General features: G+C 48.7%; 1 protein-coding gene across 6 annotated transcripts in view; it reads left to right on the top strand.

The window, feature by feature from the left end:
• Positions 1-505: 505 nt before the first annotated feature.
• The window catches only part of LOC119976068 (glutamate-rich protein 6), a 78,613-nt gene continuing 62,108 nt past the window's right edge, over positions 506-17,010 (top strand). For 5 of the 6 annotated variants that reach the window (XM_038816198.1, XM_038816201.1, XM_038816200.1 and 2 more), the window contains exons 1-3: positions 2,551-2,759; positions 13,864-13,924; positions 16,093-16,214. In XM_038816198.1, coding sequence (XP_038672126.1) covers positions 2,666-2,759; positions 13,864-13,924; positions 16,093-16,214 — 277 coding nt within the window. In that variant the 5' untranslated portion in view covers positions 2,551-2,665. Of the gene's footprint in view, positions 628-2,550; positions 2,760-13,863; positions 13,925-16,092; positions 16,215-17,010 lie in introns of those variants that run through there. The other variant, XM_038816199.1, reaches the window with a different exon arrangement.

Below are 17,010 nucleotides of genomic sequence, written 5' to 3'. Positions count from 1 at the left end.
TGTGATGCAGAACAAGGCCAGCAGCACGGGTTCAATTCTCGTACCAGCTGAGAATTCTGAATTCTCCCTCTGTGTACCCGAACAGGTGCCGGAATGTGATGACTAGGGGCTTTTCACAATAACTTCATTGCAGTGTCAATGTAAGCCTACTTGTGACAAAGATTATTTATTATTTATTTATTATTATTATTATTACCTCTCCACCTCTATACTACTTCTTTACTTTGGTCATTTACCCTAATATCCCCTGATGTGGCTTGGTATTTCCTTTGTTGCATTATATCCACACAAAACAGCTTGGGATGTTTTATTATGTTAAAGGCCCCATGCTGTTGTAATGAGACGTGAAAGTATTGACATTGGGAAGTGTATGAATAAGCTGATGCTATTGTGACCAAGAGAGAGGTGGAGAAGCAGAAGAGTCCCCAAAAAGAACTGCATGCTTTTTTTAAATTTGAAGTATCCAATTCTTTTTCTTTCCAATTAAGGGGCAATTTAGCGTGGCCAATCCACCTACGCTGCAGTGACCTGGGGGGCCGGGATCGAACCCGGGTCCTCGGCGCCATGAGGCAGCAGTGCTAACCGCTGCACCACTGTCGTCCCACATGCTAATGTTAGCTGGAGATGGTGAGCACCATATCATTGTGACAATCAAGTTTTAGCTAATTTAACAATGCAATATAGCAACAGAGATGGAGTATTTATGCACAATTTCTCTGAAAGAGATGAGAGAAAAGCTTTTACCACAATCCTGTGCCGGTGCAAGTGATGGACAGATACATTCTTCACTACGTTCTCAGTTTCATTTTTTAATGTACATTAAGAGTATCTAATTTATTTTTTCCAATTAAGGGGCAATTTAGCATGCTAAAACACCTAAGTGTTGATCTTTTGGGGCAGTTTTGAAGCATTTGGCTAATTTTAAGTTAGCATCAATAAAGAGACTCACTGGTGTGATGTTGGAAACATGACAGCATGGGGGAATGCTACTGGACCTGGCCACGGTGGTCAGCAATGGGTCCAGGCTTTGCATGACCAAAGAGGTTAAACGGGGCTGGTTTAGCACACTGGGTTAAATCGCTGGCTTTGACAGCAGGCCAGCAGCACGGTTCAATTCCCGTACCAGCCTCCCCGAACAGGCACCGGAATGTGGCGACTAGGGGCTTTTCAGAGTAACTTCATTTGAAGCCTACTTGTGACAATAAGCAATTTTTTTCTTTTTCTTTTCGCTCCGCCTGCCTTTCCTCTGCAAAGGGTGGAATGAAACGGGGTGAGGGGGAGGCACATGAAGCCAGCATGACCTGTAGTGACCTATTGAGCTGAGTGTGGGCTGTTTCTGTGCTGTGGACTCGACAATATAACACTCTTCTTGTAATGTGGTGACCGGGACTGCTTGCAGTACGGTCTCTAGCTGAGGCCTAACCGGTGCTTTATCATAGTTCCAGCATAACCTGCTCTCATAGGCTGCTGGGGCATCAGCCAATAAAGGAGAGCTTCCCCAATGTTTTCTTATCTGCCTTGCCTGTCCCCCCTTTTATTTTATTTTTTTAAATTTAGAGTACCCAATTTGTTTTTCCCAACTGATGGGCAATTTAGCTTGGCCAATCCACCTTACATTCGTGGCAGGGTGCTTTATTGACCCCTTTAACTGCACTCTTATTTGATGTTTTTAAGTTTCCGTTGATGTTTGTTATGTTCAGGCAGTGCCCCTAACAGGAGTGGCCCTTTTTTTGCTTTGTCCCTCATTTTGTTTCCTTTCTTCTGTTTTGTTGGTGGACCTCAAAAGAGTGGCCATTCCACCTACCCTGCCCATCTTAGCACCCGGTTTCCCTGGGTTTCTGTGGCTATGACTCATCTTTCATTCTCACTCCACAGTATAAATATTTCCCACTTTCTCTGTCTGTTACCCTTGACAAAGAGTCATCGGACTCGAAACGTTAGCTCTTTTCTCTCCCTACAGATGCTGCCAGACTTGCTGAGATTTTCCAGCATTGTCCCTTTCGTTTCAGATTCCAGCATCTGCAGTAATTTGCTTTTTTTTCTGTCTATCTTTTGAGTTGTTGGGGGGACTGGGGCTGGGGCTGTCCCCCTTTTTAAAAAAAACATGGTTGTTTGATGTTGTTGGGGATAACCTTGAGTCTCTAGGAAGGCTGGTGTCAGAGCAGAAACCGTAGTGGGCATCAGGTCCCTGTGTTTGTGTGGCTCTCACTCACACACAACCCAAAAAAAGATTCACCTGAGGAAGGAGCTGAGCTCCAGAAGCCACTGGTTAGAAACAAACCTGTTGGGACTTTAACCTGGTGTTGTAAGACTTCTTACTGTGCCCAAAAAAGATGTGCCGGAGGTAGGTGCATCAGCCAGGCTAAATTACCCCTTAATTGGGGGAGGGGGGAAGAGAAGTGGGTACTCTTTTTTTTAAAAAAATGTAGTAGACACAAGTTGGGCCGAATGGCCGAGGGGTGGGTTCTGTCATCGAGGGAGCGAGAGAGAGTGCGCAGGCGCTGGGCAGGCGGCGGTCACCATGGCAACGCGCCACAACAATGCCGGAACGGCTGTGTCGGTGAAGCCAGGCCTGCCGGGCAAAGGGGAGGCCGAAGCCAGGCCTGCCGGGCAAAGGGGAGGCCGAAGCCAGGGCATTAGTTATTACTGACCCGGGACCCGCACCATGAGCGAGCAGGAACAGGAGGGCGAGCCGGAGAGGCCGCTCACCCCCATCCCGGACCAGGAGACTCCCGCCCCGTCCGACCTGGAAATCGCAGGTAAACGCGGGGAGGCGAACCGGTGACACGAAGCCCTCTTCCCGCGGAGGGTAACTGGAGCTGCACAGCCCAGCCAGGGCGCGGGGGAGGGGGAGGCCTTTCACAGCCCTCCCCAGACCATCCTCCTCTACACAAGGCTACCTTCCACGCCAGCCTTCCCTCCTCACTCCACCTCATATCACTCTACCTCATCTCCCTCCTCACTCCACCTCATCTCCCTCCTCGATCCACCTCATCTCCCTCCTCACTCTACCTCGTTTCCCTCCTCACTCTACCTCGTTTCCCTCCTCACTCCACCTCATCTCACTCTACCTCATCTCCCTCCTCACTCCACCTCATCTCCCTCCTCGATCCACCTCATCTCCCTCCTCACTCTACCTCGTTTCCCTCCTCACTCCACCTCATCTCACTCTACCTCATCTCCCTCCTCACTCTACCTCATTTCCCTCCTCACTCCACCTCATCTCACTCTACCTCATCTCCCTCCTCACTCTACCTCACCTCCCTCCTCACTCCACCTCATCTCCCTCCTCACTCCGCCTCATCTCCCTCCTCACTCCACCTCATCTCACTCTACCTCATCTCCCTCCTCACTCCACCTCATCTCCCTCCTCGATCCACCTCATCTCCCTCCTCACTCTACCTCGTTTCCCTCCTCACTCCACCTCATCTCACTCTACCTCATCTCCCTCCTCACTCTACCTCATCTCCCTCCTCACTCTACCTCATTTCCCTCCTCACTCCACCTCATCTCACTCTACCTCATCTCCCTCCTCACTCTACCTCACCTCCCTCCTCACTCCACCTCATCTCCCTCCTCACTCCACCTCATCTCCCTCCTCACTTCACCTCATCTCCCTCCTCACCACCTCATCTCCCTCCACACTCCACCTCATCTCCCTCCTCACTCCACCTCATCTCACTCTACCTCATCTCACTCTACCTCATCTCACTCTACCTCATCTCACTCTACCTCATCTCCCTCCTCACTCTACCTCATCTCCCTCCTCCCTCCACCTCATCTCCCTCCTCACTCTACCTCATCTCCCTCTACTTTATCTCCCTCTACCTCATCTCCCTCCTCACTCTACCTCATCTCCCTCTACCTCATCTCCCTCCTCACTCTACCTCATCTCCCTCCTCACTCTACCTCATCTCCCTCCTCACTCTACCTCATCTCCCTCCTTACTACCTCATCTCCCTCTACCTCCTCCCTCCTCACCCTACCTCATCTCCCTCTACCTCATCTCCCTCTACCTCGTCTTCCTCCTCACTCTACCTCATCTCCCTCCTCACTCCACCTCATCTCACTCTACCTCATCTCCCTCCTCACTCTACCTCATCTCCCTCCTCCCTCCACCTCATCTCCCTCCTCACTCCACCTCATCTCCCTCCTCACTCCACCTCATCTCCCTCCTCACTCCACCTCATCTCCCTCCTCACTCCACCTCATCTCCCTCCTCACTACCTCATCTCCCTCCTCACTCCGCCTCATCTCCCTCCTCACCACCTCATCTCCCTCCTCCCTCCACCTCATCTCCCTCCTCACTCCACCTCATCTCCCTCCTCACTCTACCTCATCTCCCTCCTCACTCTACCTCATCTCTCTGAGGGAAGACAAATCGGTGGGCCCAGCTGGTAGCCCTCTGGCCTCTGAGGGTTGTCCCACAACAGCATTGAAGGATGTAATCCCAAAAAGCAAAGCAGTTTAAGACCACAAGAGGTGGCAGCAGAAGCAGGCCATTCGGTCCATCAATTCAATGGGATCACGACTGATCTGAAATGGTAACCTTCTATTCCACTTTCCTGCCTTATCCCCATAACCCTCGATTCCCTTACTAATTAAAAATCTGTCCATATCAGTCATGAACGTACTTAATTATCCTGCTTCCAGAGCCCTCTGCGGTAAACAATTCACAGATTCGCCATTATAATAATAATATTTATTTGTGTCACAAGTAGGTTTACATTAACACTGCAATGAAGTTACTGTGAAAATCCCCTAGTCACCACATTCCGGCGTCTGTTCGGGCACACTGCGAGAGAATTCTAAACATCCAATTCACCTAACAAGCATGTCTTTCAGGACTTGTGGGAGGAAACCGGAGCACCCGGAGGAGGCCCACGCAGACACGGGGAGAACGTGCATACTCCACACAGACAGTGACCCAAGCCGGGAATCGAATCTGGGGCCCTGGCGCTGTGAAGCAACAGTGCTAACCACTGTGTTACCGTGCTGCCCATACCGTGCCATGCCAACCAACCTCTGAGAAATGAAATTCCTCCTCATCTCTGTCATGAATTTGTGGCCCTTACTCTGAGATTACGCCCTCTGGTCCTAGACTCTCCCACCTGGGGAAACAACCTCTCAGCATCTACCCTGTCAAGCCCCTGGAGAATCCTATATGTCTCAGTAAGGTCATCTCTCATTCGTTGAAACTCCAATGAGTACTGGCCCAACCTACTCCACCTCATCTTTGATTTACATCAATGCAGTTAGGGTGTAGCCTGAAACTGGAGTCCGGGGTTCAGCTTTCTACTGAAGTCGGGTTGTCAACCCTCCAGGATTATCACTGGAGTCTTTCATTAAACAAAGTGCAAGAAAAACACAGCATGTCTGGCAGCATCTATGGAGAAAGAAACAGAATTAACGTTGCAAATCCAATGTGAGTCTTCAAGTCTGAAGAGAGATAGAAATGTGATGGGTTTTATGCTGTTGAAAAAGGTGAGCTGGGGAGGATCAGATGGAGCAAAAGGAAAGGTCAGGAATAAGTTAGGACTGGGAGATGAAATAACAAAGATGTCATGAAACATGAGGCAAAGGGAGTGGTAATGATAGTATGAAAGACAAAAAACATTGATCCAGAGTAGGTGTTATTAGCAGAATTGTCAGCGCTGTCTGAATGAAACTTCATGAGAATGAGAAACACATTGGCACTTGGAGGATGGGAGTCAAAATGGAAGACAAGAGTTCATGGTCTAAAGTTTTTTCTTCTTCTTACAATACAGCACAGAACAGGCCCTTCGGCCCACGATGTTGTGCCCAACCTTTGTCCTAGATTAATCATAGAATTTACAGTGCAGAAGGAGGCCATTTGGCCCATCGAGTCTGCACCGGCTCTTGGAAAGAGCACCCTACCCAAGGTCAACACCTCCACCCTGTCCCCATAACCCAGTAACCCCACCCAACACTAAGGGCAATTTTGGATACTAAGGACAATTTATCATGGACAATCCACCTAACCTGCTCATCTTTGGACTGTGGGAGGAAACTGGAGCACCCGGTGGAAACCCACGCACACACGGGGAGGATATGCAGACTCCGCACAGACAGTGACCCAAGCCGGAATTGAACCTCGGACCCTGGAGCTGTGAAGCAATTGTGCTATTCACAATGCTATCATGCTACCCTTCCTCCCAAGTCCGAATGTTCCTCCTATGCATTCGTCTGAGGAGTCCTTCTGCACCATTTTAACCGAGGCTGAGATTCTGCCTGCGGTGGGTGTGGGTCAGGTGGTTTTTATGGCTTTTCTTGGCCAACATCTGGAAGGCTATTTCCAGGTTCTCGGCCCCAGACATGTGTAAAATTAAAGCGCATGGGATTAAATGTAGTGCAGTGAGATGGATAGAAAACTGGTAGGCAGACAGGAAAAAAAGAGTAGGAATTAACGGGTCTTTTTCAAATTGGCAGGCAGTAACTAATGGGGTACAGCAGGGATTGTTGCTAGGACCCCTGCTATTCACAATATACATTAATGATTTAGATGAGGGAACAAAATGTAATATCTTCAAATTTACAGATGGAGATTCAGTGTGATTTGGACAAGTTAGTGGGCAAATGAATGATAGTTGCAGTATAATTTGGATAAATGTGAGGTTATCCACTTTGGTAGTGAGAAGGCAGACTATTATCTGAATGGCCAAAAATTAGGAGTGGGAAATGTGCAACGAGACCCAGGTGTCCACGTACACCAGTCATGAAGGTAAGCATGCAGATGCAGCAGGCGGTTAAGAAGGCAAATTATATGTTGGCCTTCATAGCGAGAGCATTCAAGTACAGGAGCAGGGATGGCTTGCTGCAATTATACAAGGCCTTTGTGAGGCTAAACCTGTAATATTGTGTGCAGTTTTGGACTCCTTATCTGAGGAAGGATGCTCTTGCTATCGAGGGAATGCAGTGAAGGTTTACCAGACGGATTCCTGGAGTGGCAGGACTGACATGTGAGGAGAGATTAAGTCAGTTAGGATTGTATTTCCTGGTGTTCAGAAGAATGAGAGGGAATCTCATAGAAACCAATAATATTCTAACAGGCCTAGACAGGGTAGTCTAGAAGGATGATCCCAAGGTGAACGTGTCCAGAACCATGGGTCACAGTCTGAGGAGATGTCATAGACCATATAGGACAGAGTTGAGAAGAAATTTCTTTTTTTTTAAAATAAATTTAGAGTACCCAATTAATTTTTTCCAATTAAGGGGCAATTTAGCATGTTGAATCCACCTACCTTGCATATCTGTGAGTTGTGGGGGCGAAACCCACACAAACACGGGGAGAATGTGCAAACTCCACACGGACAGTGACCCAGAACCGGGAACGAACCTGGGACCTCGGCGCCGTGAGACTGCAGTGCTACCACTGCGCCACTGTGCTGCCCTAGGAGAAATTCCTTCACCCAGAGAGTGGTGAGCCACTCCCGCCCTGTATGTTTTCAAGAAGCAGTTAGATATAGCACTTGGGGCGAAGGGGATCAAAGGATAAGGGAAGAAAGCGGGATTAGGCTATTGAGTTGGATGGTCAGCCATGATCATAATGAATGGCGGTGCAGGCTAGAAGGGCTGAATGGCAACATCACGCTCCTATTTTCTATTTTTCTAGGACATGACATTGTCCATCTGTGCAGAAGCTCCTATATCCATGTTTAAGCCAGAGTCATCTTCATCCTGGTAGTCCAGGCGTTGGGCTACGGTCGAATGTATTCCCTAGCTGAGGGGTGATTCCTGGCAAGACGGAGGTATCGATGTCCCTGACCAGGCGTCCTGTAGAGCGGGCTTCCGTTTACTTAAGGTGCTCCATGTGCTTACTGTAGGGCTTTCCCTTGGACCTTGACTTTGTCAGAGACTGGCCCTGGGAGCCAGAGTGCACCATCTCCAAAATTGTGGACCGTGAGATTGTGGCTCCCGTTTCAAACGTCTGCCCTGGCATCCGATGGTCATGATCCCATTTCTGCACGTCTTGTCGTAGTTCTACTTTCCCACCCAGGCTCGGGAAAGTCAGACTTAACTGGACCCTGAGCCTGCGGCTCATTAGCAGTTCTGCTGGTACCGCCTCTGGCGTCACGTGCGACATTGTCCTGTAATTAAAAAGGAATCTTTCCATGTATGTTGAAGGAGCCTGCGGTCTGCTTTTTTTTTAGTTTTTCCAATTAAGGGGCAATTTAGTGTGGCCAATCCACCTACCCTGCACATCTTTGGGTTGTGGGGGTGAGACCCACACAGACACGGGGAGAATGTACAAACTCTACATGGACAGGGGCCGGGATCAAACTCGGCGCCGTGAGGCAGCAGTAATGACTGCTGCACCACCGTGCCACCCCAGTGGACTGCTTCTTCAACCCTCTTTTAAATGTCTGAGCCGCCCGTTCAGCCAGCCAGTTAAATGACGGATGATACGGGGCAGTTCTGATGTGACGGATTCCGTTCATCTTTGTGAATGTGGCAAACTGTTCAGTCGAGAAGATCGTTCCGTTGTCAGTCACCAGGACTTCAGGGAACCCGTGAGTGCTGAATGAGCACCTCAGCTTCTCGACAGTGGCCCTTAATGTAGTCGAGGCCATGTTGTAGCAGTCAGGTCATTTCGAACGGGCGTCCACAATGATGAGAAACATGGACCCCATAAAAGGCCCAGTGAAATCAGCATGCAGTCTCACCTAGGGATGCCCTTGCCATTCCCAAGGGTGGAGAGAGGCTGCCGGTGGGAGCTTTTAGAGCTCCAGACAACCAGAGCAACTACGCATAACTCGCTCGATGTCCCCATCGATTCCAGGCCACCAGACGTAGCTTTGAGCCAGCATCTTAATTTTCGAGGCGCCCGGGTGATCACTGTGTAAATCCTTTCGGAGCGACTCCTGACCCGGCGGTGGGATGACTACGCAAGCCCCCTATATGATAAGTTGCAGATGGATTTTCCATAAGAATTCACCAGGCCCAAGAAGGTGGCATTCCTCGGAGTTAGAACACCTTTTATGGCCTGAACCTTCTCCTCCACAGGTGCAGGCCATTTCTGTCTACCCTGTACCCCAAGTACGTCACTGCCTTTGCTCTAAACACGCATTTGCTGCTTTTTACCCAGCCGCCAACTTGGAGAACCATCTGAGCACTTCCTCCAGGTTTTCCATGTGCTCCTTGTCAGTGGTACCTGTGATGAGCACATCATTCAACTGCACTACTACATTCGGCAGTCCTTGAAGTATGCCTTCCATTACCATTTGCAAGATCATCGGTGTTGACGAGACCTCAAGGGGAGGCGAGTGTATACGAATAACCCTCGTGGGTGTTTATAATTGCTTATTTCCTAGATGCGGAGTATAGTTCCACCTGCAGATAAGCATGGCTCATTTCGAGCTTTGTAAAGGAACACCCCTACAGCCAGCTTTGTATATAAGCTTTGTATCCTAGGCATAATGGTGCAGGTGGGAAGCTTTGGCAAGTAAGCTGTGAGGAACATACCCTGAAATATCTGGGTTGAGCCTCTGGGCCCACATAGATGTGAGCCTTGGTTCTCTTTATTCTGCTCAGCCCCTCCTGGAATGTTCCAGGATATTTGCCCGAGGACTTCATACAAGTTTCCAGTGCCCATGGAAGATCTGCCAATCGAAACGGAGGACTTGTAACCAATCACTCCCCAGATTAGGTCACATGACTAAGGGTAGCCTAACTGTTTGCTGCCCATGGGTCACCAGGGTCACGGTGGTTCCCATCAGTCTCAGCGGTTCACCTGTGTAGGTCACCAATCTGGCCTTGGCATCTTGCAGTGTTAATGGTAAGATCCCTGTATGAAGTCGGCAAAAGGACTGTTGGCCAACGATGGAGACGGCAGCTCCTGTGTCCATCGCCATCACCAGAGGATGTCCGTTCACTTGCAGCGTGACCCAGATCGGTGTCACCTTCGGGGTCGTGATGCAGTTTATTGCGACATGCAAGGCACTGGCTCATTGTGACATCATTGGCTGGCCTGGGCGGTGTTCTCTCCGCTGATGTTGCTGGCCCAGACCACTGTGTGTTCTCCGTCCACATATCTGGCAAAGTGGTCGGCCTTCTCCTTCTTGGGGGAGGTATCCCGCAGCTCTGTAGTGGTTCCTGGGCTCGACTGCGGAATTGCGCCCTCGGTTACCTTTTGGGAGGTGATCTGGCCAATCGGGCACTGCCTTGAGATGTCGCAGGTGTTCTATATGGAGGTTGGGTCAGGATATGGATCCCATTGTCCATGGACCCTTGTAGCTTCTGCACTCCTTTCACTGTATTTTCGGGGGCAGTGTTAACTCAATGGCCCTCTAAGTCCAACGTGAGCTCTGCCAACTGCTTCCTTTGCGTGGCATTGTTATTTATTTCACAAACAAGTCTATCCCTCAACATTTGCCAACGGGATGGCCCGAATTTGCAGTGCTCCACCAGCCGCCTGAAGCAGCTCAGAGAGTCAGTCACTGATTCACCCCCCGACTCCGCACAGCTGTGCTGAGTTTGTAACATTGCATTATAATGGGTGGCTTCGGATCATAGTGGTCAGACACTCATGCAACTAACTCATCGAATGACTTGGAATCGGGTCAGCTGGGTAGGTAAGGGTTATGGTGTTCGGGCCGGAAAGTGGAGCAGTGTCCACAAAAGATCAGCCATGATCTCATTGAATGGCGGAGCAGGCTCGAGGGGCCAGATGGCCTACTCCTGCTCCTAGTTCTTATGTTCTATGTTCTTATGTAAGGCTCTTCATAATCCCACAAGCTGTTGAGAGAATCACTTTTTGCCAGCCTTCCCCCAAAATGCCATTGGCCTGAAAAAAGTACCTCATACATTCTGCATTTGGGTCTAATCTTCCAAGGCTACGTCAAACTGCTTCAGTTTACCAAATCGCGGCTTTTTTGAACCTTAAATCCTCACGGCAGTCTCCCGGGGTGGCTGGGCGTCTTGAAAACAGAGTCCGGAATTTCCCTTTTCCTCACCAGTTTAATGACCAAGGAAGCAGTAGGACGGATAAAGGTTTTTTTACTTTAACAATTCGGGGCAGGACATACTCAGTTAATGGTAGGGGGTTGGGGAGAGTTATAGAACAAAGAGATATAGGGGTACAGGTTCATAGCTCCTTGAAGGTGGAGTAGTGGGTGGACAGGGTGGTGAAGAAGGCATTCGGCATGCTTGGTTTCATTGGTCAGAACTTTGAATACAGCAGTTGGGACGTCTTGCTGAAGTTGTACAAGTTCTAAGGCCACACTTGGAATACTGTGTACAGTTCTGGTCACCCTATTATAGAAAAGATATTATTAAACTAGAAAGAGTGCAGAAAAAATTTACTAGAATGCTACCTGGACTTGATGGTTTGAGTTATTAGAGGGGCTGGATAGACTGGGACTTTTTTTCTGGAGCGGAGGAAGCTTAGGGGTGATCTTCTAGAGGTCTATAAAATAATGAGGGGCATAGATAAGGCAGATAGTCAACATCTTTTCCCAAAGGAAGGGGAGTCTAGATGGCACGGTAGCACAGTGGGTAGCACTGTTGCTTCACAACTCCAGGGTCACAGGATCAATTCCGGCCTCGGGTAACTGTGTGTAATTTGCATGTTCTGCCCGTGTCGGCGTGGGTTTCCTCCGGGTGCTCCGCTTTCCTCCCACAGTCCAAAAGATGTGCAGGTTAGGTGGATTGGCCATGATAAATTGCCTTTAGTGACCAAAGTCAGGTGGGGTTACTGGGCCACGGCGGTAGGGTGCTCTTTCCAAGGGCAGATGCAGACTCGATGGGCCGAATGGCCTCCTTCTGCACTGTAAATTCTATGATTCTAAAACTAGAGGGCATAGGTTTAGGATGAGTGGGGAGAGATATGAAAGAGTCCAGAGGGGCAATGTTTTCATTGATTCAGTGGTGAGTGTCTGGAACGGGCTGCCAGAGACAGTAGTAGAGGCGGGTGCAATTTGTCTTTTAAAAAGCATTTAGACAGTTATATGGGTAAGATGGGTATAGAGGGATATGTGCCAAATGTGGGCAATTGGGATTAGTTTAGTTGTAAAAACTGGGCGGCATGGACAAGTTGGGCCGAAGGGCCTGTTTCCATGCTGTAAACCTCTGGCCCACTGAAGGACAGGGGAGGGAATCTTTGTGTGGAGCCAGAGGAAACGGGTGAGGTACTAAATGAATACTTTGCATCAGTATTCACCAAAGAGAAGGAATTGGTGGGTGTTGAGTCTGGAGAAGGGTGTGCAGATGGCCTTTTGTTTAAGAAGAATAGCTAGGATAATCCAGGGAAATACATGCCGGTGAGCCTTACATCAATGGTAGGGAAATTACTGGACAGAATTCTTCGAGACAGGATCTACTCCCATTTGGAAGCAAGTGGACGTATTAGCGAGAGGCCGCACATTTTTGTGAAGGGGAGGTCATGTCTCACTAACCTGATAGAGTTTTTCGAGGAGTTCATAAGGATGATTGATGCAGGTAGGGCAGTGGATGTTGTCTATATGGACTTCAGAAAGGCCTTTGACAAGGTCTCTCATGGCAGACTGGTACAAAAGGTGAAGTCCAAAGTCAGAGGTGAGCTGGCAAGGTGGATACAGAACTGGCAAGGTCATAGAAGGCAGAGAGTAGCAATGGAAGGGTGCTTTTCTGATTGGAGGGCTGTGACTAGTGGTGTTCTGCAGGGATCAGTGCTGGGACCTTTGCTGTTCGTAGTATATATAAATGATTTGGAGGAAAATGTAACTGGTCTGATTAGTAAGTTTGCGGACGACACAAAGGTTGGTGGAATTGCGGATAGCGATGAGGACTGTCAGAGTATACAGCAGGATTTAGATCGTTTGGAGACTTGGGCGGAGAGATGGCAGATGGAGTTTAATCCGGACAAATGTGAGGTAATGCATTTTGGAAGGTCTAATGCAGGTAGGGAATATACAGTGAATGGTAGAACCCTCAAGAGTATTGAAAGTCAGAGAGATCGAGGTGTACAGGTCCACTGGTCACTTAAAGGGGCAATACAGTTGGAGAAGGTAGTCAAGAAGGCATACAGCATGCTTGCTTTCATTGAATATAAAAATTGGCAAGTCATGTTGAAGCTGTATGGATCCTTAGTTAAGGTGCGAGGGGCAAGGTTTAGAGATGTACGAGGCAAGTCTTTTTACACAGAGGGTAGTGGGTGCCTGGAACTCACTGCCAGAGGAGGTGGTGGAAGCATGAACGATAGTGATGTTTAAGGGGCAGCTTGACAAATACATGAATAGGATGGGAATAGAGGAATACAGAGCACGGAAGTGTAGAAGATTTTAGTTTAGACGGGCAGCATGGTCGGCACAGGCTTGGAGGGCCGAAGGGCCTGTTCCTGTGATATACTTTTCTTTGTTCTTTGACTCTATAACATAAAGCCTGCCCACGGCAGTAACTATGCACAATCATAGTCCCCATTGGGACAACCAACGTGCCAGTCCCTGTTCAGGCCGGCTTTTATGCTCAGCTTTACAAGCCCCAGCTGAGTGGGCCTCCGTCCGCTACCAGGGAAGCTCGTACTCCACATGGGGAGTCAATAGTGGACCTTGTAATGGGTTATGACGATGGGGGGTGGGGGGGGGATGATTTTTAAGTATGGACGATAGTGTAAGAGGACGTTAATGGAGGAGGCACTCAGCCGATTTCCATTGACATCACCCTAAAACTAATCATAACCTTAACGGTTGCTTGAAGATTAATGTTCTTAATTCCCAGTTTGAGCCTGTCATTGTTGTTAAAATGGGTTAAATTGGTGATTATATCTATATAGGGGCAGCGTAGCATCCTAGCCATCATCTGTTTATTCATTATTAAGACCAACCATCAGTGACCATATTTGAATACTTTGATTTTTTTTTTCTTCAGTTTATTTGTTTGATGATACCTCCCAGACAGAATCGTCACAGTGGCAAGAAAACACAAGCAGGTGATATTGATATTCATATTTAAAATACTATAACGAAAATTCTGGAAACTCACAATGGGCAGAATTCGGGGGGGTGGATGGGTGTTGATGGTGAGCGTGAAATTGAATGGATGAGATTCCCTCCAGGAAGCCACCCGTCCGAACACAGACACAATTTCACACATGGGCGGGCAGGGCCCCAGGCAGGAAACCCACCCTTTCACATATTGAGACACTTAAGTAGCCACTTGAGAGCCTTTTCCCACCCAGCTTCAATTTGTAAGCTGGCAGGAGCAGGTGTGGGTAAGGTCAGAAAGTGACGTTTAAACCTCTCCCCATCTCTGACAGGAAGGGGGAGGGTGCCTCACTCTGCAGGCCCCCTCAGAGTTTAAAAAAAGATATTTTTATTAAGGCATTTATAAATATATACATAAAACATAATCCAAAACCAAGAAAAAGAGAACAAAGGCGAAACCGCATAGCCAATAAATAACACCCCACCACCCCATCCTCCCTGCCGTTCCCCTCCACCCACCCTGCCTCCCCTTCCCTTTTTACCCCCTATAATCAACCCCCCCCCCCCCCCCCCCCCCAGCTTCCATCCCCGGATGAACCCCCCCCCCCCCCCCCCCCCCAACAAACGCTTCCTCACACTTCCGCTTAACTTCCCCTCTTGGGGAACCCTCCCAGTCCATCGATTTCTTTTAAATCTCTGACACCCTAACCTCACCAACCCCTGTTGTTTTTGACACCACCTTGTCCTGCAACTCTGGGGGCGGAAGGTCCAGAAAGGACGACACCTGCTTCCTAACCTAATCCCCTACCCGCAAATACCGGAGCCCATTCCCGCTGGGCAGCTCATACTCCTCACCAGTTCCTTAAAGCTCGGAAAGCTGTCCCCCCCACAAATAGGTCCCCCAAACCGTTCAATCCCCACCCGCAGCGACCCCCGGAATCCAACAGCCAGCCACCCACCCACGATGTAGCCCAAAATACCCAAGTTCACCCGATTTGTCCTTACACTTTCTACCGACCCCCTATATAGTAACCGGACCCAATCCACAAACCCCTGCCCAAACCCAAAATGTTCTGGAACTTCGCACAAATATTCCCATTCTACCCAATCAAAGGCTTTCTGTGCATCCATAGTGACCGCCACCTTCACTTCCTTTTCCAACCGGGGCATCATAGTCACATTCAATAAGCGGCTGGCGTTTACCGACAGGTGTCTCCCCTTTACAAATCATGTCTCAGGCTTCCCTATCACCTCCAGCACACAGTCCTTGATCCTAGAGACCAAGATCTTTGCCAGCAGTTTGGCGTCCACATTCAGCAGCGAGATCGGGCGATAAGACCCACACTGCTCCAGATCCTCATCCTTCTTCTTCAGATTTAAGGATATTGAGGCCTGCAATAGCGTGAGGGGGAAACTCCCCCTTCTCCCTCGATTCACTATTGTATATGCCCTTACCAGCAGCGGCCCAGGATCCCCGAAAATATCTTATAAAATTCCACTGGGAACCCTCCAGACCCAGGGCCTTTTCTGCCTGCATTGCCCCAATACCCTTCAGCACCTCCCCATAAGACATAGGAGCTGAATTAGGCCATTCGGCCAATCGAGTCTGCTCCGCCATTCAATCATGGCCATTCTCCTGCCTTCTCCCCATAACCCCTGGTCCCCTTATTAATAAAGAATCTATCTATCTCTGTATTAAAGACACTCAGTGATTTGGCCTCCACAGCCTTCTGCGGCAAAGAGTTCCACAGATTCACCACCCTCTGGCTGAAGAAATTCCTCCTCATCTCAGTTTTAAAGGATCGGCCCTTCAGTCTGAGGCTGTGGCCTCTGGTTCTAGATTTCCTACTAGTGGAAACATCCTCTTATACGTCCACTCTATCTAGGCTTCGTAGTATACTGTAATAACTGCTCTTCATATGACAAGCTCTTCATTCCAGGAATCATTCTTGTGAACCTCCTCTGGACCCTTTCCAAGGTCAGCACAACCTTCCTTAGATATGGGGCCCCAAAACTGCTTACAATACTGCAAATGGGACCTGACCTGAGCTCATCAATATTTCACAGATTCCCCGTACAGCACGAGGGTATTGTTCCGTCAGTGCCTTACCGCAGAAAGTTTGCTCTTTATATTTCGAGTGTCTGAGTGTTAACTTGTGTCTTTATTAACCAGGACCAGCGGAACCACTCCATCCTTTTTGAACTCTTCTTTAAGAAGCCCTGCTAATTCCGAGCACACGCCATCTTCAGTTCTCACACAGACAGATTTCAGCTGGCTCCACGATCACAAAAAAGGTAAGGTACTATGCTGACCCTGAAAGCAAAAGCTGGAAGGTGACTCAGAGAGAAGTAAAAATAAAATTACTGTTCACCCCAATTGCTACCTTGTGCCAAATGTAACAAAGAAGCAAATCCTCCGCCCCTCTCCAAAAAAACATACAGGAACAAATTAATATTGAGAAACCTAGTAACGGTTACAGATTTCTCTCCTCCATAACATTTAGGACAATGTGGTACTTGGGTGAACTCAGGCATTTTGTTCTTTGCTGTCATTTTCTGACACGTTCCTTCAATGTGCTTGTTATTTATGCTGTAGTCTACAGTATTATGACACATTTCCTTGTAAACATTTCAGTGAGATGGACTGGATCTATGAGAAACTGGTCTCACTATATCCCCAAATGCCTCTCTGTCCATCTGCCACAAACCTGATAGATGCCCAGGTCAGACAGTTCCAATTAATTGCGTTGCTTAAACAACGGCAACTGGCATTTATATGGTGCCTTCAATGTGGCAAGGCTTCCCAAGGAGCACAGTCAGACAAAATAGAACATCGAGCCACAGGCGGTCAAAAGCTTAGTTAGAGAGGGAGGTTTCAAAAAACAACGTGAAGGAGGAGAGAGAGAGAGTCAAATAGGCTGCACAGTAGCACAGTGGTTAGCACTTTTGCTCCACAGCGCCAGGGTCCAGGTTCGATTCCCAGTTTGGGTCACAATTGGAGGCATGGCGGTCTTTCCTGAGAGGTGGGCTTCTGGGGGCTTGTATTGGGCTGGTGGGTCTCAGATCCAGGGGTCTTGGCTGCGCTTTCCCT

Source organism: Scyliorhinus canicula, chromosome 13 (genome assembly GCF_902713615.1).
Source record: "Scyliorhinus canicula chromosome 13, sScyCan1.1, whole genome shotgun sequence".
NCBI classification, from domain to species: Eukaryota; Metazoa; Chordata; class Chondrichthyes; order Carcharhiniformes; family Scyliorhinidae; genus Scyliorhinus; species Scyliorhinus canicula.
Note: the sequence above shows the minus strand (reverse complement) of the source record. Positions and strands in the feature narration are given on the sequence as shown.